Here is a 22,403-nt window from a genome sequence, read left to right on the forward strand (position 1 = left end):
CTGAAGGGTTTGAAGAGGTGCGGGGGTGGGAGGTTGGGGGAACCAGGTGGTGGGTATTAGAGAGGGCACGGACTGCATGGAGCACTGGGTGTGGTACAAAAAACAATGAATACTGTTACGCTGAAAATAAGTTTAAAAAATGATTAAAAAAAAATAAAAATGGGCACAAGACTACTCCCCATCGCCTGGGGGTGCTGGGAGAAACGCAGGTGACCATGTGTGTAAAGTACTAGACGTAACGTATATGCAAACTAAAGGGCGGTTAACAGGATAAACATTTGTTAATTGATGTGAACTACCTATATTTTGTGCCCTCAACAAACGGTTACTGAACACCTACTGTATTTCAGGCGTCCCGAGCGCTCCCTCCCGGGTGGAGAAGCCTCACGTGCGGCCAGTGGGCCTTGCCCCGCGGGCCGTCTGGCGACTGGCTCGGAGGGAAGAGAAAACCCCGCCCACATCCTTTTCGATCTCGTCAGCGATTGGACTGGGACCGTCTCGCACGCATTCCGGTTGCTAGGTTCGGGAGGAGAAGGTGGGGCGAAGCTACGCTTGCGCAGATTGAGGACGAAGATGCTTTCCGGTCGGGCGGGAGGAGGTGACGTCAGGAGTGGTGGCGGGGTTGGCGGGGGGGCTCTTATAGCCCTCTGGACGTTTTATCTGTGGGCCCTCCGATCGCGTCACAAGTCGGCGACTGAGCCTAGGCGGTGGTGGCCGAGGCGGCGAAGGCGGCAGCGGCGGCGACAGCTCTGGGGTTTGCTTCTCGGGGTGTGTCGGCCGCCGCTGCTGCTTGGGCCTGGTATGTACAAATGGCTGGTTAGGATTCTCGGCACCATTTTCCGTTTCTGTGACCGGCCGGTGCCCCCAACCCGGGCCCTCCTGAAGAGGCGGCGCTCGAACAGGTGAGAGAGACGGGGCCGAGCGCCAGCCTGGCTGTACCCCCTCCCCCACACGGGGCTCGGCCGGGAGAGCGCTGCTCCAGCCAGGCAGGCCCTGCTCGGCCAAAACAGCTGGCGGGGCCAAGGCTGTGGAGGTGCGAGTGGCGGGTGTCCTGGTGACGTAGTCGCTCCCTCCACGCTGTGCGGATGCGCTCCGGATGATGGAGCGAGCTAGTTGTCTCTGGAGTGGCCAGCGATGGTTAGGATCTTTGATGTTCTTGTCAGAGTCCAGGCTGCTTGATGTCAAATGGGGCTGTATCGTATCTTGCTACTCTTAGGTTGAAAACTAAAAACTGAAGGAATACTGTCTGTGTTGTGGCTCACTGTTTACTAAGCACACTCCCAAGCGTCATCTGTAGGCAATAAATGCAGCTAAGGGAAGTGAGATTCATAGCTTGCCCAAAGCCGTTTTGACTGCAAGAATTGTTCTCTTAGCACCAAGAAACAGCAGCTGTTTTGTTCTGAAACAGCTGTCAAACTGTGTGTGTGTGTGTTTCGCGGGGGAGGGAGGGAGGGAGGGTGGTACCGTGCTTTAGAGTTCGTGTATGACGGAGAAAAATTAGGTGTCTCATTCCTTTAAAAATTGTACTCTAAAATTCAGTTAAAATTTTGGGAAACCTAAAAGTTGGTTTGTCTCATTTCATACCACCTTGCTGGAGAATTAATCTGGAGAATAAAATACCATATCAATTCTGCACACCCCACCATCAACTTTTAGTGATCAAATGTTCATGTCGTGTTTTTTTTTTTTTTTTTTTTTTTTTTTAATTAAGCCTCAAGATTGTTGAAGGGTGGTTTCTTGGAGCTTGAGAGAACAAGATGATTTAGTACATGAGTCTGAGAATACAGGTCATTGATGAAATTGGCTGTTGGCTGAATTCCATCATGTGTTCTAGAGAGCCCAAGGTTTCATCCTATTTTCTGTCTTTTTGTGAAGTTGTTGTGAGGATCATTTGAGAACATGTTGTAAAGTGCCAAAAGTGATGTTTAATATATATAAGGATAGTGTTTGTTTATTCTACACCATAGGCCTTGCGCTGAGGCTGGTGCATGATAGGCATTTGTTGCGTATTTATTGAATGAGAGAATGTTAATTCCCTCTCCCTTGTCCTTTCTTTTCGCTCTGAATCCCTACTTTCAAATATGGAACAATGATTTGGAGATCAAAACCTGTTCTTCACCACATATCCTTAATCTAAACGGTTCTTTACAATGTAAGCCATTTTTCAGTCGAAACAAAGCCAGGAGCTCTTAGGGATGCTTAAAGTTGTGAACTGAATGGTATTCTCCTAGGATTTATTCTGTTCATTTTTTTGGTAAAACTGATCAATTATAATCATCTTTTAAAAGATGATTAATAGTATATCCTAAGCCTTTAACATTCTTGAGGTATAGGTCCAAAACTTTCCCAAATACCCCAGTTTTTTATTACCACTGTAATATCGTTTCCATGATAGAAGTGCAGTTAAATAGAACAACTTCTCTAAGAATTAAATTTTAAGGCTTCTTGTATTGTCTACTTCTAGTAAAGTAGAAGATGGCTTTCCTTTCGGGGAGAGATGAGGAGATGTCTTCTTTCAAAAGGAAATTATTTGTTCTTTTAAAATCATTTCTGGAGGGCAGCCTGGGTGGCTCAGTCGTTAAGCATCTGCCTTTGGCTCGGGTCATGATCCTAGGGTCCTGGGATCGAGCCCCACATCAGGCTTCCTGCTCAGTGGGAAGCCTGCTTCTCCTTCTCCCACTCCCCCTGTTTGTGTTCCTTTTCTCACTGTCTCTCTCTCTGTCAAATAAATAAATAAGATCTTTTAAAAAGATAAAATCATTTCTAGAGAGGAAAAGGAAATACTAGTCCTAGGCTTTTACCTATGTTCATTTACTAAGCCAAGTGGTTTCTGGCCAGTTTCAGGTTTATACTTTAGCCAGATTACAGATTATTATTTGACAGGGAGTTTTGAGTGCCTTTTCAAATAGTTTAAACAATAGTGTTAAGTCTTCAAATGGTAAAGGCCTACTATAGAAGAGTGTTTTCTTTTTAAGCATCAGTTGAATCTCATTTTTTTTGACAAAGTGAATGGAGGAGATATGTTGTATGCATCCTAGGTTTACTTATAAAAATGGATGTATGTATATGTAAATATAGAGAGATTTTATATAATTTTTTTCTTCTCTCTCTCTTTTCAGCACTTTGTTTTCTACAGTGGACCCTGATGAAATACCAGCCAAAAGACCAAGATTAGGTATTGAATATGATAATTTTTAAAATTAAAAATTTTTAAGTAGGAAAAGTATATGTGTGAGGCAAAATTCAAGAGGTAAAAAGTATGTACAGTGAAAAGTAAGTCTCTTTCCTGTTCCTTTTCTACTCAGTTATCTTTTCCAGAGGTAACCACTGTTATCAGGGACTTGATTATCTGCCCAGATAAATAAGGCTGTATTTGAACATGTATTTTAAAATTTTCAGTCTTCCTATAAAGAAAAAGGTACTTTTTATTTTTGAGGACAAAACATGGTAAAAATCTCCTTCAAAATGAGTCATCTAGTTCACATAGCTGAGTGAATGAATCTAATGTGTTGCCCAAATTGTTTATTTCTCTGTATCCAGAAGGCTAGACGTGGCTTAATAGAAGAGATCAAACCTAGATTAAAGGAAAAAGGCACAATGGAGTGCTATAATAGTATTTACTTTGTTTCAAAAATGAATGTAAATTTCGATCTACCTCCAGATTTGGTAGTTAGGAGTAAACATGTCTGTTAAGATTTCATTTAAATTTGATGAGTAGTTATTGAGCATGTCTTACTGCTAAGCAATGTGTTAGGTTCTGCAGGAAAAAGAAAAATGAGTAAGACAGGGTCTCTATTTTTAGGGACCTTAAGAGTTGTATAGGTATATGATTGTATCATCGAGGGTGTAAGACAAGCATATAAATAATTACTAATGTCAGTAAGGATATGATAAATGAAATAAGAAAGACAGTAACAAAATACTGTCTAATTTTCAGCTGATAAAAAGTCTCAGTAAATATTTGGTGAAAGAGCAAGTATGTGAGATGGATCTTAAAGTATGGGTGAGATATCAACAGAGCAATAGGAAGGGAAAGCATTCCAGGCAGAAGGAACAGTATGGGAGAGTTGTGCAATTCAGGAAACAGTGAATAGAACTCGGGAAAAGTTGGTGAGAGAGAAGGGTATTAAATTAAGAGGATTTTGAATGCCAGATTTATACTAAATTCATTAGGACAGTATTTCCCAAAGCACAGGGTAGATACTAGTTCAGGAAGTGATTTTAGGGGATACAACATTTCATAGCATTAAATAGCATGTGAATTATGTTGTATCCTTTTCATTTGTTTTTAATTTTCTGATTATTTCAAGTAGAAAAATCTTGATTTAATGCTAGTATGTTTTTGATACTCATCTACTACCTGTGACTCTCCCTTCTGTTAACAGGCCACCTAAAACTTACATTGTTGTTTCATTTCTTTACATTTATAGTAGTGATACAAAGTTACCTTTCAAATACATTTACTTAGCAAAAAATAGGAGTCAATTTTGAACAAAAATGTAAATAAATAATAGCAGGTCATCGGTGGTTACATCTGAAACTCATGTAGCATTTTGTGTCGGCTGTCCTTCAATCAAAACAAAACAAGAAAAACAAAAAGAACTTTGAAGGTGGTATTACAGAAGGTTCCTGAAATAATTATGGTGATCATCTATTTCATGGACTTCCTTCCATGTTAAAGACCCGTCCCTCCATGATTTCCATGAAATATGTATTATATGTATTATATATATTATAGTTTTCTGAATGGATACTATAGAAAGGAACCTAAGGCAAGGAACAAGCAGCAGGTAGCAGAGTTTGTAAAGGTCTACAGGAGTGCATTTGATAGACTTCTCCGTGATGATGCCTCTTGAACACTTGAAATGGGGCCAGTGTGACTGAGGACTTAGATTTAATTTTAATTAAATATAAACTTAGGTGACTACTTGTGGCCACTGGCAGCTATGTTGGGCAATACAACTCTCTTGTTTGCTTTTGAGAGGAAGAAACAAAAGGAGCGTAGAAGGAAAAGGAAGACCTTAGAATCGCAGACTCACGTTCTTAGAGATGAAAGGAATTTTAAGAGCACTAACTTAGTCTGTTGTGAGGAAAGTAAGGTGGTCTTATCCCCATTTTACAGATGAAGCAGGCCAGCCTGTCTTCCTTCCCACCTTCTTCCTCCCCCTCACTCTTCTTCCCTCTCTCACCTCCTCCCCCCCTTCTTCCTCCTCCTCTTCCTTTTTTGAGTTATTGAGATATTTTTGGCAAATTCTCAAGGAATACCTAGATTTTAGGAAAAAAGTATTATAATACTTCTTAGCATCCACTATTTAAGTCTGTTAGTTATTAGGAATACCACATGTCCCCTGGGGTCTGGATAACAATCTGTGGGTCAAGCACCGATCTCTAAAGCTCTTATTCTTCCACTTAAGAAAGTACAGCCCAATATAGGTGATAACCCTCAACATTACTAGAGGGATAACCTGGAATTCTCTAAATCTTAAAATGAGAAACAAGTAATTTGCAAACTTTGATACTTTTACCTATTCTCTGGTTACAGATTACTTCACATTGCATTCTGCTTACTTAGCTGTCACATCCTCCCTATTAAGTTATTCCCCTATTTTTCTATTTCTGTTTTATATCATTATACATTCTGGAGTGCTTGTTGTTTTAAAGCCACCATTTCAGTTTCAGGCTTCTTTATTCCTCTAAAGCACAATGTGGATAAAATGATAGTCTCTTTCTCTCAAACTAGTGCTTTAAAACCCTTAATTGGGAAATAGAAAGGAAATTGTAGAGAACCAGTCAGCAGCGTAGGAAATGAGAAAGGGGTAGTGTCATAAAAGGAGGAAGTGTGGCAAGCACTGAAATCTACCCCTCCCCCTTATTTACCTTATTGACCTTATTTATTTACTTACTTATTTTGTAATTTTTATTTCTGGTGGCAGGGAAGGGTACATCAGATCTAACACGTCTTTTCTCTCTCTCTTTTTAAAAATTTTAAAATTTTCATTTTTCTTTTTTTTTTTTTTTAAGATTTTATTTATTTGCCAGAGGGAGAGAGAGAGCAAGTGAGTACACACAAGCAGGCAGAGTGGCAGGCAGAGGCAGTGAGAGAAGCAGGTTCCCTGCCAAGCAAGGAGCCCGATGCGGGACTCGATCCCAGGACCCTGGGATCATGACCTGAGCCGAAGGCAGCGGCTTAACCCACTGAGCCACTCAGGCGTCCCTTTCATTTTTAATTTTTAAAAATTTTTTAAATTTAATTTTATGTTTTCAGTGTTCCAAGATTCATTGTTTATGCACCACACTCAGTGCTGCATGCAATACATGCCCTCCTTAGTACCCACCACCAGGCTCACCTATCCCCCACCCCTCTCCCCTCTAAAGCCCTCAGTTTGTTTCTCAGAGTCCCAGTCTCTCATGGTTCATCTCCCCCTCCAATTTCCCCCAATTCACTTTTTCTTTCTTTCTCCTAATGTCCTCCATGTTACTCCTTATGCTCCACAAATAAGTGAAACCATATGATAATTGACTCTCTCTGCTTGACTTATTTCACTCAGCATAATCTCTTCCAGTCCCGTCCATGTTGACACAAAAGTTGGGTATTCGTCCTTTCTGATGGAGGCATAATACTCCATTGTATATATGGACCACATCTTCCTTATCCAGTCCTCTGTTGAAGGGCATCTTGGCTCTTTCCACAGTTTGGTGATTGTGGCCATTGCTGCTATGAACATTGGGGTACATATGGCCCTTCTTTTCACTGCATCTGTATCTTTGGGGTAAATACCCAGTAGTGTAATTGCAGGGTCATAGGGTAGCTCTATTTTTAATTTTTTGAGGAATCTCCACACTCTTTTCCAAAGTGGCTGCACCAATTTGCATTCCTGCCAACAGTGTAAGAGTGTTTCCCTGTCTCCACATCCTCTCCAACACTTGTTGTTTACTGTCTTGTTGATTTTGGCCATTCTAACTGGTATAAGGTGGTATCTCAATGTGGTTTTGATTTGAATCTCCCTGATGGCTAATGATGATGAACATTTTTTCATGTGTCTGTTAGCCATTTGTATGTCTTCTTTGGAGAAGTGTCTGTTTATGTCTTCTGCCCATTTTTTAACATGGCTATCTCTAACATATCTTCTCAGTAGAGGGATAGCCTTATTTCATCATAGATGTTTATAGCTGCATATTTTATACTTCACTAATTCTACCTTGGAGTAGCCAGTGTATAATAGGCACTTAGTAAATAGTTATTTAGGAGTGCATTGTTACCTGCCTAGGAAGTAAGGACAAATGAGTGAGTAAATTATAGTGCTTCCTGTCAGATTCTGCCATACTTAGTGTCTGCGTGCTGCAGGTTATGCCCCTGTCTCTTTGGTTTATTTATTTTATATATTCTGAAGAACTCATTGCTAGAACTCATTGCTTACAAGTTGTCATTTTAGGGCATTTCTTAATAATCAGTATGTGATTCGCTAAAGTGATGATTTCATGTTTTTTTTTTTTTTTTAAGATTTTATTTATTCATTTGTCAGAGAGAGAGAGAGAGCAAGCACAGGCAGACAGAGTGGCAGGCAGAGGCAGAGGGAGAAGCAGGAGAACAAGAGAGCCCGATGTGGGACTCGATCCCAGGACGCTGGGATCATGACCTGAGCCGAAGGCAGCGGCATAACCAACTGAGCCACCCACGTGTCCCTGATTTCATGTTTTTGTAGCATCCAGAAGGGATACCTTATTTGAAAAACAAAAATCACAGGGTTCCTGGCAGGCTCAGTTGGTAGGGCATGCAACTCTTGAACTTGGGTTCCTGAGTTCAGACCCCACGATGGGCCTTTAAAAAACCAAGCAAGCAAGCAAGCAAACAAACAAACAAACAAAAATGGGGGCGCCTGACGGGCTTTGTTGGTAGAGCATGTGACTCTTTCCTCCACCCCACCCTGAGAGGGAGGGAGAGAGTGTGCCAGAGAGGGTGGGAGGGGGAGCGGCAGAGGAAGAGAGAGAATCTGAAGCGGCCTCCACCACCACTATGGAGCTCAGTGCAGGGCCTGATCTCAAAATCCTGAGATCATGACCTGAGCTGAAATCAGGAGTTGGAAGCTTAACCCATGGAGCGAACCAGTTGCCCTGCATGTGACTCTTGATCTCAGGGTCATAGGTTCAAGTTCCACGTTGGGTGTGGAGCCTACCTAAAACAAAACAACCCCCAAATCCCAGAATCACAATACTGGAAATCTAGTTATTCAGATAGGAGAAAAATTACTTTTATGGATACCTTCTTATTTCAGTGATTGAAAATTGGACTTCTAATAGAGATTGAGAGAGGCCTTTTCTAAAATATAATTTATTTTTTTTGCTAGAAGTTTATTACTCTCTATATATGTATAATCTATATTATATTGTCTAGATTATTTCATTCACCAAGTCAAAACCAGTCTCTACAATGCTGCCAGCTTATTTGGATTCCCATTCCAGCTGACCACAAAACCCATGGTAACTTCTGCTTGTAATGGAACACGGAATGTGGCCCCTTCAGGAGAGGTCAGTGGGGATAGTGTTACATTGGGGTTACTGATCTTTGTACTTAATCATTAAAGTTAAAATTCAGAAATATTCTTTTTAGGAATTTAGTGGAATGACATTTCTTTCCAGAAATATTGATGTCTTTATTGGCCTTGATATAAAGGCCAAGAAAAAATATTTGTAAAGAGCCCAATTACTAATACATCTGCTTTTCTTGTATAAGTATATGTAAAGACCTGAAATTATTATTTTATACATAATTTTGTGAGTCTTTACCAATTAAACTTTTGGTCTTACTGATAATGTTTTTTCTGTGAGCTAGTGAAAGAATCACCAATAGAGTGATTTTTTTTATATTAAAAACTTAATTAAATTCTAAAATTGAGATACTACAGAGGTGATTCTATTTGATTTTAAGGTATTTCCGAACTCTTCATCTTGTGAACTGACAGGTTCTGGATCCTGGAACAACATGCTGAAACTGGGTGAGGTGGTCAAAAATCTTTCTACTTTCCTATACCTCTTTCTGCCTCTGTTTTCTGAGTTTTGAGAATATGAAAGGAAAACAAACACTGATTTGGGTTGGGATGAGAGCACACACATATTCTGTCTACCTTCTAAAAATTATTGAATAGTTTTCTTTTAGAATTGTCATTGAATTTATTGTTTGTGTTTTCTATTTGTATTATGAATGTCCTTAATATGACTTGGTTCAGAGTTCATTCATTAAAAAAAAACAAATAAAAACATTTCCTGAGAGCTTACTCAGTGTCAGGCATGTGTTAGGTTATCAAGAATAACAAAAGGACAAAATAATACATAAAACCTTTCATAACACGGAGGACATTGGGAGATGGAGAGGAGAAGTGAGTTGGGGGAAATCAGAGAGGGAGACAAACCATGAGAGACTGTGGACTCTGAGAAACAAACTGAGGGTTTTGGAGGAGTGGGGGGCTTGGATGAGCCTGGTGGTGGGTATTAAGGAGGGCATGTTTCGCATGGAGCACTGGGTATGGTGCATAAACAGTGAATTTTGAAACACTGAAAAGAAATGAAAAAAAAAAAAAAAAAACAGATAATGATAAAACCCTGTCTTTGAAGGACATCATCTGATTGGGGAGCAACTTTAGGTTTCCAGTTCTCATAGTTTTATGGAATAGGAACCTCCATGTCATTCTTGGAGCCCAAAATTGAATTGTTTATTGTACATAACTATAAAATTCTGTCATGGGGAAAAAGAGGAAGAATCCAGAAAACAGTTATTGTACATAACTGTATAAAATTCTATCATGGGGAAAAACAGGAAGAATCCAGAATCCTGATAATGGCTGAGATCTATGTCACACAGCCTATAAAGTTTGAGATAAAGGGATAAGAGCTCTTAGAAAAGTTGTGGGTTCAGGAGTCAAAGTGGAAGAAACTAAGGAAATGATAAAAACCTTTCAGTAGTAAGTTTCCTTCTCAAGCTTTTTAAGTAAGGTATTCCTGGTGGCAGAGAAGAGCAAAGGGGAGTAAACGCATACCCCTGAGTCTGAGAATCTAGTTCCAAAGGACCTGGAACAAAGATAATACTTTTTTGGAGTCTTTCATTTCATTTTAAAAGTTAATACAAATTAGATTTTATAATCTATTCACATTGTTTGAATATGTAAATGTTAAACATTATTATTAAAATGGACATATGGATGGGATGGTATGTTTGTCTTGTGACTGAGGCATCAGCACTGTCTATCTGTGCATTCGTGTAGCCTTGTCAGGGAAGCACAGGTATTCTGGGGGCAGGTTTCTTGTATAAAGAGGTCTACAGTCTCTTACTTGAAATCCTTGAAGATGTGTTGGGGAATTTAGAATTTTTCATATTTTAAATATATTGTCTTTTTTGAATATTGTTTAAAAAAAGTACCATTAGAATTGAACATTGGTTCAAATCAGGTTTTGCACACAAAGGAATTCAAGTCAGTTTAAGTTCTGCTGCCACAGACTTCACGAAAAAACTTTCAGTTTTAGATCTCTTTACATTTTGGAGTCCTCAGGGGCTCCTCGGCTGTGCAGTAGCTGTGGCAGTAAATGTGACTGATGAGAGTTTGGTTACCCTTTTATAAAGTCCAGTAACCATCTCACAAGTGCTTGAGGCTTCTGGTGAAATGTGGTAACATATAGCAGGTTTTTGTTTAAAAATACTTCTGTTTTCTTGGGAAAAAGAAATGATTTGAACAACTCACTCAATTTGGGTAGATTACATGGAGTTTGTAATCATTGAGTTCCTTATGCTTCTTGATGGTCCCAGAGAGGGACACTATAAAAGCTTACCTGTGAATTTTTATTGTCCCTCTGAGTTCAAAGAGAAACAAAGTGCTGTTGCTTTTTCTTCAACTTTTACACTTTGTGCTGGATCTCGGTATGGTAATGGCATTTGAAAGGATAAGATATTTAGTTCTATAATGTAGACTGTTCACAGGTTTTCTCATGCAGACTGCTCAAAGGTTTGGTGTGTGTGTGTGTGTGTGTGTGTGTGTGTGTGTGTGTGTGTTTTATAATTACAAATGCATTTTTAAAATAGGTAATAAATCTCCTAACGGAATAAGTGACTATCCAAAGATCAGAGTGACTGTAACCCGAGATCAGCCCCGCAGAGTCCTGCCTTCCTTTGGGTAAGTGTTAAATCCTGCCTTTTTGTAAATGGAAACTTAGCACTTATTAGGTGTTCTCTCTTAGGCATTCCCAGTTTTGTTCTGTTATGTAAGCTTGTTAAGTAAGTAGTCTGAGGTTATTGACTTCCCAGATATCATACAGCTATTGAGAGATTTGAATTGAGGTGTGTGTTACTTTCTCTACATAACAGCCTATGCTTATAGCATGTGATTTTGAAAACTTTTTTAAAAAAGATTTGCTCACTTCTAAACTTTATTTTTTTTTTTCAAGAATTTTATTTATTTGAGAGAGAGAAAGAGCGCACAAGCAGTGGGAAGGGGCAGAGAGGGAGAGTGAGGGAGAATATCTCCAGCAGACTTCATGCTGATTGTGGAGCCCCACACGGGGCTCAGTTCCATGACCCTGGGATCACAACCGGAACCGAAACCATGAGTTGGACACTTAACTGACTGAGCCACCAGGCACCTCTAAGCTTTGGTTTTTTTCATTAAGTTTTTTATTTTAATTCCAGTTTAGTTAGCATATGGTATTATATTAGTTTCAGGTATATAATCTAGTGATTAAACAATTCTACACATTACTGACTGTTCATCATGCTAAATGTACTCTTCATCTGCAACACCTGTTTTACCCATCCCCCCCACCCAACTTCCCTAAACTTTATTTTTTCCCTAAACTTTATTTTTGAAGTACAATATGCATATGGAAAATGCAGAAACCATGATGAATTTTCATATACTGAACACATCAATTTTGTGAACTGTTCTTCTTTTAGTAGTAATTTTCTTTTCCTTTCTGTGTTCTCACATTCTAGAATTTCTATTGCTTGGATATTATTTTTCTAATTTTTCTCTATATTGAACTGATTGATCTAAATTTAGTATGTATTCTCTTTTGTTGCTCTCCTTTCCCCGAAAAAAGAAATCTTTTACTGATTTTTCTTTTTTTCTTTTTTTTTTGATGTCATAGTTTTTAAGTCAGAAGAGTCCTCCTACTCCTTCCTCTTACGGTTTTTTTCCTTGCTCTAAGAATCTTATTCTTATTAAAAGAGGCAAAAAAGGGTCTGCCTGGATGATTCAGTTGGTGGAGCATGTGACTCTTGATCTCGGGGTTTGTGGGTTCAAGACCCCTGTTGGGCAGATTACTTTAAAAAAAAAAAAAAAAAGGTGGTACCTGGGTGGCTCAGTGAGTTAAAGCCTCTGCATTCGGCTCAGGTCATGATCCCAGAGTCCTGTGATCGAGCTCCGCATCGGACTCTCTGCTCAACAGGGAGACTGCTTCCTCCCTCTCTCTCTGCCTGCCTCTCTGCCTACTTGTGATCTCTGTCAAATAAATAAAATCTTTAAAAAAAAAAAAAGAGGCAAAGATGGATGCCATATCTTTTCTTATCTCTCTAGAACTGTTAATTTATTTTAAAATTTCTTCATCTCCTTACTTTGTTTCCTCTGAATTCCTTTCCCCACTTTGGTTTATTTTGGTCTTTTCTTTCATATTAGAGTCTTTTGTTGTTGTTGTTGTTGTTGTTGTTGAGCTATAATATATTAATTTCGACATAATGATTTGATGTTTGCATATATTATTGAAAGGATTACTATAATAAGTTTAGTTAATGTCTATCACCATACAGAATTATAAATTTTTTTCTTGTGATGAGAACTTTAAAGATCGGCTCTTTCAGTAACTTTCAAATATACAACATGAGTATTAAGTGTAGTCACCGTGGTGTGCATTACATCCCATGATTTACTGATTTGATAACTGGAGGTTTGTACCTATGAGTTTGGCTTTATTTGCGTTTTTGATTCCACATATAAGTGAATCATATTTGTCTTTGTCTTATTTCACTTAACAGCATACCCTCAGGGTCCATCTGTGTTTTTCCAAATGGCAGGATTTCCTTCTTTTTTATGGTTGAATAACATTTCATTTCAATGTGTATTTTCTTTATCCACTCATCTATCGATGGACACTTAGCTTGCTTCCATGTCTTGGCTGTGGTAAATAATGCTTAGGTGAACATGGGGATGAAGTTATCTTTCAGTATTAGAGTCTTTGTTCAAATATCTGGTTAAGTTTGGCCCTCCATTCCTGTTTAAGAATGAGACATTAAGGGCGCCTGGGTGCTCAGTGGGTTAAGCCGCTGCCTTCGGCTCAGGTCATGATCTCAGGGTCCTGGGATCGAGGCCCGCATCGGGCTCTCTGCTCAGCAGGGAGCCTGCTTCCCTCTCTCTCTCTCTCTCTGCCTGCCTCTCTGTCTACTTGTGATCTCTATCTGTCAAATAAATAAATAAAATCTTTAAAAAAAAAAAAGAATGAGACATTAACTGAAAAGCAGCCTCTTTGGAGTTGGATAAATAGCTGATTGTAGGGCTAAGAGAGAAAGTATGAACAAGTATCATTTTGTTATTTCTTGTTTAATTCCATTAGAGTTAGATGATACGCTGTAGTATATTTCGGTTCTTTAGAATGTGTTAATATCTGTTTTATGTCCTAGAATATGGTCTGTCTGGGTAATGTTCAGCGTGCACTTGAAGAGAATATGTATTCTGTTGGTGGTGGTGGAATGTTCTATAATTGCCACACAGGTCAAGTTGGCTGATGATGTTTTACAGGTCTTACTGATTTTCTATTTTTTTGCTGATTGATAAATGAGGAGTGTTGATATTTTATACTATAATTATGGATTTGTCTATTTCTCCATCTAGTTATGTCAGTATTGTCTTCATGTATTTAAAACTCTGCAAATGAGTACAATGACCCAGATTCATCAGTTGTTATCATTTTCCATATTTGCTTCATGCTCTGTCATATATACCTGAATTTTTTTCTGAAACATTTGAGTCTCTTAGACTCATGTCCCTTTAATCATAAGTGCATAAGTGGGTTTATTTCTTTTTTTTTATAAGAGATTTTTAAAAAAGATTTTATTTATTTATTTGACAGAGATCACAAGTAGGCAGAGGGTGCGGGCATGGGGGGGAAGCAGGCTCCCTGCTGAGCAAAGAACCTGATGAGGGGCTGGATCCCAGGACCCTGGGATCATGACCTGAGCCGAATGCAGAGGCTTTAACCCACTGAGCCACCCAGGCGCCCCTGAGTGTGTTTATTTCTTAAACGTGAGGACATTCACTCACATAATCATAGAAAAGCAAAATCAGAAAATTTAACATGATACAATACTATTATGTAATCTCATTTAAATTTTTCCATTATAGAGATGATTTTTTTCTGGTCTAGGATTCAGTGCAGGATCATGTAGTACATTTAATTTTCATGTCTTTTTGGTCTCCTTTAATCTGGAACAGTTCCCTAGCCTTTCTTTATCTTTGATGGCATGGATATTTTTAAAGAGTAGAAGGTATTTCTTTCGTAGAATGTTCTCTAATTTTGTCTGATGTTTACTCATTACTTGTTCAAGATTATGCAGTTCTGTTTGCTTTGTTTGTTTGTTTTGGTAAAAATACTACATTGGTGGTTTAACCTTTTGAAAACATTGCATCGGGGTGCCTGGGTGGCTCAGTCGTTAAGTGTCTACCTTCAGCTCAGGTCATGATCCCTGGGTCCTGGGATCGAGCCCCCATCGGGCTCTCTGCTCTGTGGGGGGCCTGCTTCTCCCTCTCCTACTCCCCCTGCTTGTGTTCCTCTCTGGCTGTCTCTCTGTCTCTGTCAAATAAATGAAATCTTAGAAAAATAAAAAATCACATCAAGATGGGTAAGACACCAGTTTGACACATTATTGGTAAGTGCAGGAGACGCAGGCTCTGTCATCAGCAACAAGGACTAGGTGGGGGCTTCATGGCTTCCATTTCTTTAATGGTTATTAATGTAGCATTCAGGAGATAATTACTGAGTGCCATTTGGCCTAGATTCTGTACTAGGATACAATAGTGAAAGGATGTAATCTCTGTTTTCATGGAATTTAAAGTTTAGTGTGGGTTGTACACATTAAATAATGACACCAGTAATTAATTCCAGTGGTGCCAGGTGACTAAAGGAAAAGTGTAGCACTAGAGGAGAGCTAAATCCAGAATTATGGTTGGACAGTTGGGCACGAAGAAGAAGGCAGAGGCTTTCGTGTGGCAGTCCTGGTGACCGCAGACAGACATTCCATAGTGGAGGGGGTGCCCTCTGGTCTAGAGATAGATTTAACTTTTGTGAATGGCAGGTAGTTGTCTGATTTGACAAGAGCAGGCTTAACCTCGGACAGATAGCTTAATCACAGGATGTTCTGGGAGCTTAAATTTCAGCAATTTAAGGAGTTTGTTGGTAACTTTTTCTTTTCTTTTTTTCTGTCTCGCAGTTTTACTTTGAACTCAGAGGGGTATAACAGAAGACCAGGTGGCCGTCGTCATAGCAAAGGCCCTTCAGAGAGTTCCTTAACCTGGAAGCCTCAGGAACAGGTTGTAACAGAGATGATTTCTGAAGAGGGTGGCAAGGGTCTGAGGCGTCCCCACTGTACCGTGGAGGAGGTAAGCCCCTTTAGCTTAAAAAATAGTTAAAAATAGTTAAAAATAGAGTTTTAAAAATAGTTTTAAAATAGTTTAAAAAATAGTTTATGAATTTTCCAAGGAATCAGTAATAAGTGTACTGGGATACAGAGTTCAAAAGGGATGGAAAGGTGTCCAGTGACTGTAAATTTTCCAGTCTCCCTTCCAGTACCTGACCCTACGACCCTGTCTGATGGTTAGCAAGTAACCACTGATATACTTGTATGTACCCTTCTGGAGATACTGTATAAATACATAATTCATCAATTTTCAGATTTTTTTTCACCATAGGACAAAAAAAGGAATCATGCTAGGGAGAGAGAAGTTTCTGTTCCTTTTGGGTATTTGAATTCTTCTACTAACTTGTTTCTTTTATAAGGCATAACTGTGACTGCGTAAGAGAATTAAACAGTGAACGTGCCCACTTTTTCCTTTTTCAGGGCACTTAGTGTGATATCTTCATCAGCAATCTTCTTTTTACTTCTCTCCTGAGATCTTTGCTTATTCTAGGAGAATTTAGAATTATTCCTGTACTTGGTATTTCCCAGGACCATCACCTATTGCAGTTTGCCAAATGGTTTTCTGAGCCATTTAGTTTCGTTGGTCAGAGAGTTATTGGAGGTCCAGGTGTTGTGCTCGTTGTCAGCAATTCAAAAATTGAATAAAATGTGGTCTTTGTCCCCTAGGAGCTTGTACCTAAATAGTTGTAATCAACAGAGGCAAGCAGAGAGAGGAACAGACTGAAGTAGGCTTCAGTATCTCTGAGATGAGAAATCAGAGATGGGGCTGAGCAAAAATATAGGGTATATACAGGATATATTCTAGAAATATTAACGGTAATATTAGCGAGTCCATGTTCATTGGGTAAGGATAATATAAAGTTAGAAGAGCCCGAGTCTCAGATTTCAGTCTTGGATGGATATGTGTCACTGGCAAAGATACCCTATGTGTTTAGTGGGAAGATGATGACTTTAGTTTTGGACATTGTTTAAAGTGCCTGTGAAGCATTCAAGAAGACCTGTCTCATAGACTCTTGGATATAGGTGATGGGAGAAATGAGAAGAAGGCAGGGTTAGAGATGCATTTCTGAATCTTCTATGTATTGGTGTTTGATAAATCAGGGGAGCTAGAGAGTTACTCAGGGAGAGAATGTAGTGTGAGAGAAGAGATAATGGGCAGACCATCGGCATTTGAGGGCAAGCAGAAGAAATAATTGGCAGTGGAGACGGAGAAGATCAGAAATCAGGAGTGTATTATCTAGGAAGGCAAAGGGAGGTCAGCAGGGTGGTGTTGGAGAGAGAGAGGTCAAGTGACATAAGGGCTGAGGAAGTGTCTGCTTGCTCTGGTGGTGGAAGTCATTGGTGACCCTGATGAGACCAGATCCATTTTGGAACCTGAATGTTCTGAATACGCAGGTGGATTATTTCTGTTGAGTTTTTTGTGGTTGACAAAAACTGTCAAAACTCCAGATGCCATCAGAGTCTAGCAGATAACATAAATGAGTGGGGTGGGCTGGAGCGAGTGGCCCATCTAAGGAAAATAGCCCTACCCAGCTCCAGATTGTCCATTCAGTTTTCTGAAAGAGGGCAGATTTTTAGATTTTTCTTTTCAAATTTATAAAGTTGGTAATTCAAGAAATTTAAAAAGTGCTGGCAAATAAAACACATCTGTGGGCTGCATTTGACCTCTTGGTTTCTATTTATGATTTAATGATAGCTTTAATGTGTTAAAACTTAAATGACATCCTTTCTTTTATTTAGGGTGTTCAAAAAGAGGAAAGAGAGAAATACCGAAGGTTATTGGAGCGACTTAAAGAAGGTGGTCATGGAAACTCTGTTCCTCCAGTAGTTCCTACTTACCACAGGTAAAAATGAGCTAACAAAGTAAATGCTTTGCCACACATCTTTTTCCTTATTTTTGGAGAGGGGATTCACGAGAAAGGCTTTGTTGAAAAAAGAGGTTTACATTGAGAAAACTAGCATTATAGTTTGCCTCAACAGCGTATCTAGTAATAAGATACAGAGAGCACAGTGGTTTTACAAAATAGATTTTTCTGTTAGCTTTAGGATCTTTTGCTCACATGAACTCTTGAAACTCTGATATAGAAAAGTAGAATTATAGGTGGAAATCAAGTTCTGAGGGAGCAGAGTGTTTTCAGCCTCTCCAGCATACACATTTCCCTTAGTCTCTTGTCTTTTTCTGTCTCTTTCCCCCTCCTTCTCCTTTCCTGCCCAGTTCTCCCTCTCTCACCCCTAGCCTTTCTCTCTGATACACACACAGTTTCTGTGGCATGTCGGCAAATGCATTTTTGCATGATTGGAAGTCCTCCACATTAAAAGTAAGATTAAAGTTGCCCCAGGTTATAGAAGGTTTTCTTCATAAGACTTCTTGTTGGGACGCCTGGGTGGCTCAGTTGGTTGGACGACTGCCTTTGGCTCAGGTCATGATCCCGGAGTGCTAGGATCGAGTCCCGCATCGGGCTCCCAGCTCCACGGGGAGTCTGCTTCTCTCTCTGACCTTCTCCTCGCTCATGCTCTCTCTCACTGTCTCTCTCTCTCTCAAATAAATAAATAAAATCTTTTTTAAAAAAAAAGACTTCTTGTTAAATATTCTAATGCTTTGGGCAAAAGATGACAGTAGCAGAAGGCGCTGATGTCTGGCCTTATATTCACCTGTTAAAAAAGGGACAAAAAATATGTGAGTACAAGATTGAGGCACACAGGAGAATTCTAACAAGTGATATGAGACTACATGGCAGGGGTTGGGGGATCCTGGAAATTATGTAATGGCAAGTTGAAGGTAAAAGTCACAAGGCTGTCTAGCTTGTTGAATGTACAAATAGCAAAAGATTATTTGTCTAGGAATTTTAACTTTTGTTGAGGTTTTTTTTTTCTTTCTTTTTTTTTTTTTTTTTCAAATCGTTTACTCAGGCAGAATGTTAATATTTTCTCTGTTTTGACCGGCCCCTGTTGGAAGCAGCAATATGCTTCACGGGCTTTTGCTCCTGTCATGTTGGCAAAATCCTCAGACTATTTTGCTGTTTACATTCCTGGTTTTATTGTATTGTTTTAGGATCCATTTCATTATGTCATTTTAAATATTTCATCTTTCAACTTGAGTTTTGTCATACTGAGGTTGTTTGGTTGAGATGGTGCTAGGGATTGAGAACATCTAATTTTACCAACATTGAAACTGGAGGTTAGGGTAACTTGACTAAAATATTAGCATCAGGCTTACACTCCTTGTATCCTAGTCCCAGATGGTGCTATGTTGCATCCTCTCCTAATTTGATGTTACAGGGTAATCAGTAAGCCCTGTTTCAAGGAACTAGTCAGATGGAGATAATATTTATGGTAGACTTTCCTTTTGTATCTGACCTTCTTCACTTTTTGTGTTCCTAAGCTCTCAAAGAAGTCAGATGGACACATTAAAGACCAAAGGCTGGGGGGACGAGCAAAGTCACGGAGTCAGAACAACTCAGTTTGTTCCAAAACAATGTGAGTTCCCAGATCTAGCCCTATCTCCGTATATTGACCTTAGTTCACGTGCACATGAAACTGAGAAATGACATCCTAATGAAAGATGGCGTACCAAAGTTTGAAACATTGGGAGACCCCAGGGCTTTGACTTGGGCTTATCCAGTATAAGTAGTTTAGTAAAAAGGCTATTTCAGGACGAAGTAGATTCATAAGATAACTCTTGATTATTATTCCTAGCTTCTACCTAAGCAAGTATTTTGTGAGCCTAAAATTAGTTTCTTAATATTTATTTTATTAATTTCTTTATATTTTTCCACTAGCTATTCACTAAATGGCACTAAATGATAAGTAAATGTCTTGATACTTTGGAAACTGCGTAAGTTGAAATTCCAGCTGTATTATTGATTAAAGAAGGAAACATTCAATCTTTTCTTTATCATCTTCACAGACAGAGTTGTTGAAACAAGGGGACCTTTATGCTCAGTGAGAACTGAGAAGAGGTACATGGTTCAGTTCATTCTAAGTTTTCTTTTGATCCATTATTTTCTTCATAAGCTATATTGATGAATAACTATGTCTAAAGAATTCTAAATTCTTCTTAGCTCTGGTAGCTAGTCAATAAAAATGGGTACACGGGTAGCTGTTGTGTTAGATGCCCACCCTAGCTCAGAGGGTGCCCTTATGCCCTGGGCATTAGGGGTTTGGAGATGCAGATGCTACTTGGATAGGAGTGTGGTTGTAGTGGGTATCTGTAGACATTAGCACCCCTAGTATAAGAACAGTGAAGGCAGTTCTGTGTGTCTTTAGGATTTTGGATGATAGTTATAGCAGAGTTTGGGGTAAGCTATGGCCTTTGTCCAAATCTGATCCACCTGCCTATTTTTTTAAGTAAAGCTTTATTAGAACACATTCACACTGATTCATTTATATACTGTTTGGCTGTTTTTAATCTCTGATGGAAGTTGAGAAGATGTGACAAAAGCTGTAAGATTTGGGGCACCTGGCTGACTCAGTCTGTAGAGCATGTGACTCTTGATCTTGGGTTCCTTAGTCATGACTTTGGGCCCCCCCAAATTCGACATACCGGTTACTTAGAAAAGAAAAAACAACACCAACAAAAAAAAAACCTGTAAGATTTGCAAAGCCCAAAATATTTATTCTCTGACCCTTTTCAAAAAAAATTTAGCTGACCCTTGGTTTAGAGGACTAGATAAATTCAAGGTGGTTTTTGTTGACAAATTATTAACTCTTATTTCTAAAATTAGTCTCATGTGTGCCAGTTAAAATTATCCAGCCTATACTCTCCCAATATTTTTCCTCAGGTGTTGTTCAAAGGGGAAAATTTCTGATACAGAGAGGACAGTTGGAATCAGACTTGAAAATGAAGGTGTAAGTGGAAACTCTAGTTAAATTTTATGTTGTTTTACTCTTTCACCTGACCTGTGTTAAAATATTGGTGTTCATGAAAAGAAAGATGAAAAATATTACTTTGATTTCTAATTTGATCATTTTCTTTGAAAAAGCAGCAGGGATTGAAGATATACAACTTTTGGCTTCCTTCTGAATTCCCAGATTTTTACCTCTGTATAGTAGCCACTGTTTTTGTAAGAGAGACCAACTTGTATCCATCCCAACCCTTATCTGTAGTACCTGGCTTCTTTTGGAGAATTTTAAAAAAACATATGGTTTCTAGGAAAGATATGTTCAGGACCTTTTGAGAGTCAGGAGCTCAGATTTATTTCAAAATTTAGCAATCTTATGCTTAATTGGATTTTACATTTTTCAGTGTAAGTACTAGAATAAAAAGTGTTCTGTGGTCTCCATAACAATACCAACATTTTAAATAATAGCAGAGTGTTTTGCTAAACAGTCTGTATCCAAAAGAAATACATTTCTAAATTGAAGGCAAACTTGAGGTTTTAGATTATTTCACGTTTTATAGAAATACCAAAATTTAGGGAGCTGCTTTATGTGAAGTACCTCTTCAATCAGATTTTTCTTCTCCCATTAGACCGCTATGTAGGTTGAGTGTAGGTCTCTGAACATCCCTGTTCCCAGTCATTTGGAGTGAAGCCTTTTATATAGAGTTACTGTTTTTCGCCTGTGGAACACCAGCCGCGAAAGGGGGGAAATTATGGCTGAGAGAGCACAGAGAGGGAGTATATTTGGAACCTGGCTAAAGACTACCTGGTGCTTCTCTCTGTGCTGAACCTGAAGGCTCTGCTGTCTGGAGCCAGTAGCTGCTGGTTTCCTAGGGCCAGGATCCCTGGCCGTGAACTAGAGAGAAGAGTACTGGCTCGGCCTCTGGACACTAGTTCTCGTCTGAAGCTCTCTTGCTAACTCAGTTTCTTAATTTTAAAAGTTGGGCTACTCGATGTCTTAAATTCACTATTTAAGGTCACATAGGGTCACAATAAGGAAGGATATTGTCAGAGTTTCTGGAATGCTGGCAGAGTTCTATTTGCTGACCCGAATGGTGCTTATATATGTGTTCATTTTACAAAGATCAGGTGGTACGTAAATGTTTGTACATTTTTCTGTAGTAATTCCCTTAAAAAAATGAAATGGATCAAGTTTACTTATTATAAGGATAGTAGTACTTTATTCCAAGTGATAGGATTATGGGTCATAGATTTTGCTTTTTTAAAACACTTCAAAATGTCTTATAACCATCTTATTTTTCATTGGCCTAAGAGAACTGAAAATACTTTTCTTGCTGCCTACAGGGAGAGTGATGAGTGTTCTGTTTCATGGTTTATAATTGAGGTGTCCTGTGAGCCTTAGGTCTCGAGCATTTTTTGTTCCTCTTGCAGGGACAGGCAGATAGACAAAATCTCCTTCACTTACTTGGGAGATTCGCTAAAGCTCTCAGGACAATGGCACTGTTCTGTGTTTCATGTGTTATGTGTGTTTATATGTGTAAATATCAAACATGTCAATAGAATATAGACACTTTTTTGATCAGAGGAGGGGACACCAGCTGGAACCTGACCTATCTGAAGAGGTGTCAGCCCGACTCCGCCTGGGCAGTGGGAGCAATGGCTTACTCAGGAGGAAAATGTCAATACTTGAGACAAAAGAAAAACATTGCTCAGGCAAAGAGAGGGATAAAAGGATGGAGGATCTTCTTGAACTTACAGAGGTATTGTTTCTTGTGTTGATCAGAATAAGAGGCATGTTTTTAAATGACTTTAGTTACCAAGAATTGAACACATGTTTTATTTTGAGGAGTTTCTCCAGGCTAGGGACGAGTGTATGAGAGAAATCAGGTCCAAGG

General features: G+C 39.1%; 1 protein-coding gene across 5 annotated transcripts in view; it reads left to right on the forward strand.

Moving 5' to 3' along the window:
- The first annotated feature begins 611 nt into the window (after positions 1-611).
- The window catches only part of SENP2 (SUMO specific peptidase 2), a 34,279-nt gene continuing 12,487 nt past the window's right edge, over positions 612-22,403 (forward strand). The window contains exons 1-11 of one of the 5 annotated variants that reach the window (XM_047732157.1): positions 612-902; positions 3,120-3,175; positions 8,393-8,526; positions 8,927-8,993; positions 11,069-11,159; positions 15,461-15,629; positions 17,408-17,511; positions 19,050-19,144; positions 19,575-19,626; positions 20,449-20,515; positions 22,092-22,268. In XM_047732157.1, coding sequence (XP_047588113.1) covers positions 802-902; positions 3,120-3,175; positions 8,393-8,526; positions 8,927-8,993; positions 11,069-11,159; positions 15,461-15,629; positions 17,408-17,511; positions 19,050-19,144; positions 19,575-19,626; positions 20,449-20,515; positions 22,092-22,268 — 1,113 coding nt within the window. In that variant the 5' untranslated portion in view covers positions 612-801. Of the gene's footprint in view, positions 903-3,119; positions 3,176-8,389; positions 8,527-8,926; positions 8,994-11,068; positions 11,160-15,460; positions 15,630-17,407; positions 17,512-19,049; positions 19,145-19,574; positions 19,627-20,448; positions 20,516-22,091; positions 22,269-22,403 lie in introns of those variants that run through there. The other 4 variants (XM_047732147.1, XM_047732181.1, XM_047732166.1 and 1 more) reach the window with 4 other exon arrangements.

This window comes from Lutra lutra, chromosome 1, assembly GCF_902655055.1.
Source record: "Lutra lutra chromosome 1, mLutLut1.2, whole genome shotgun sequence".
NCBI lineage: Eukaryota > Metazoa > Chordata > Mammalia > Carnivora > Mustelidae > Lutra > Lutra lutra.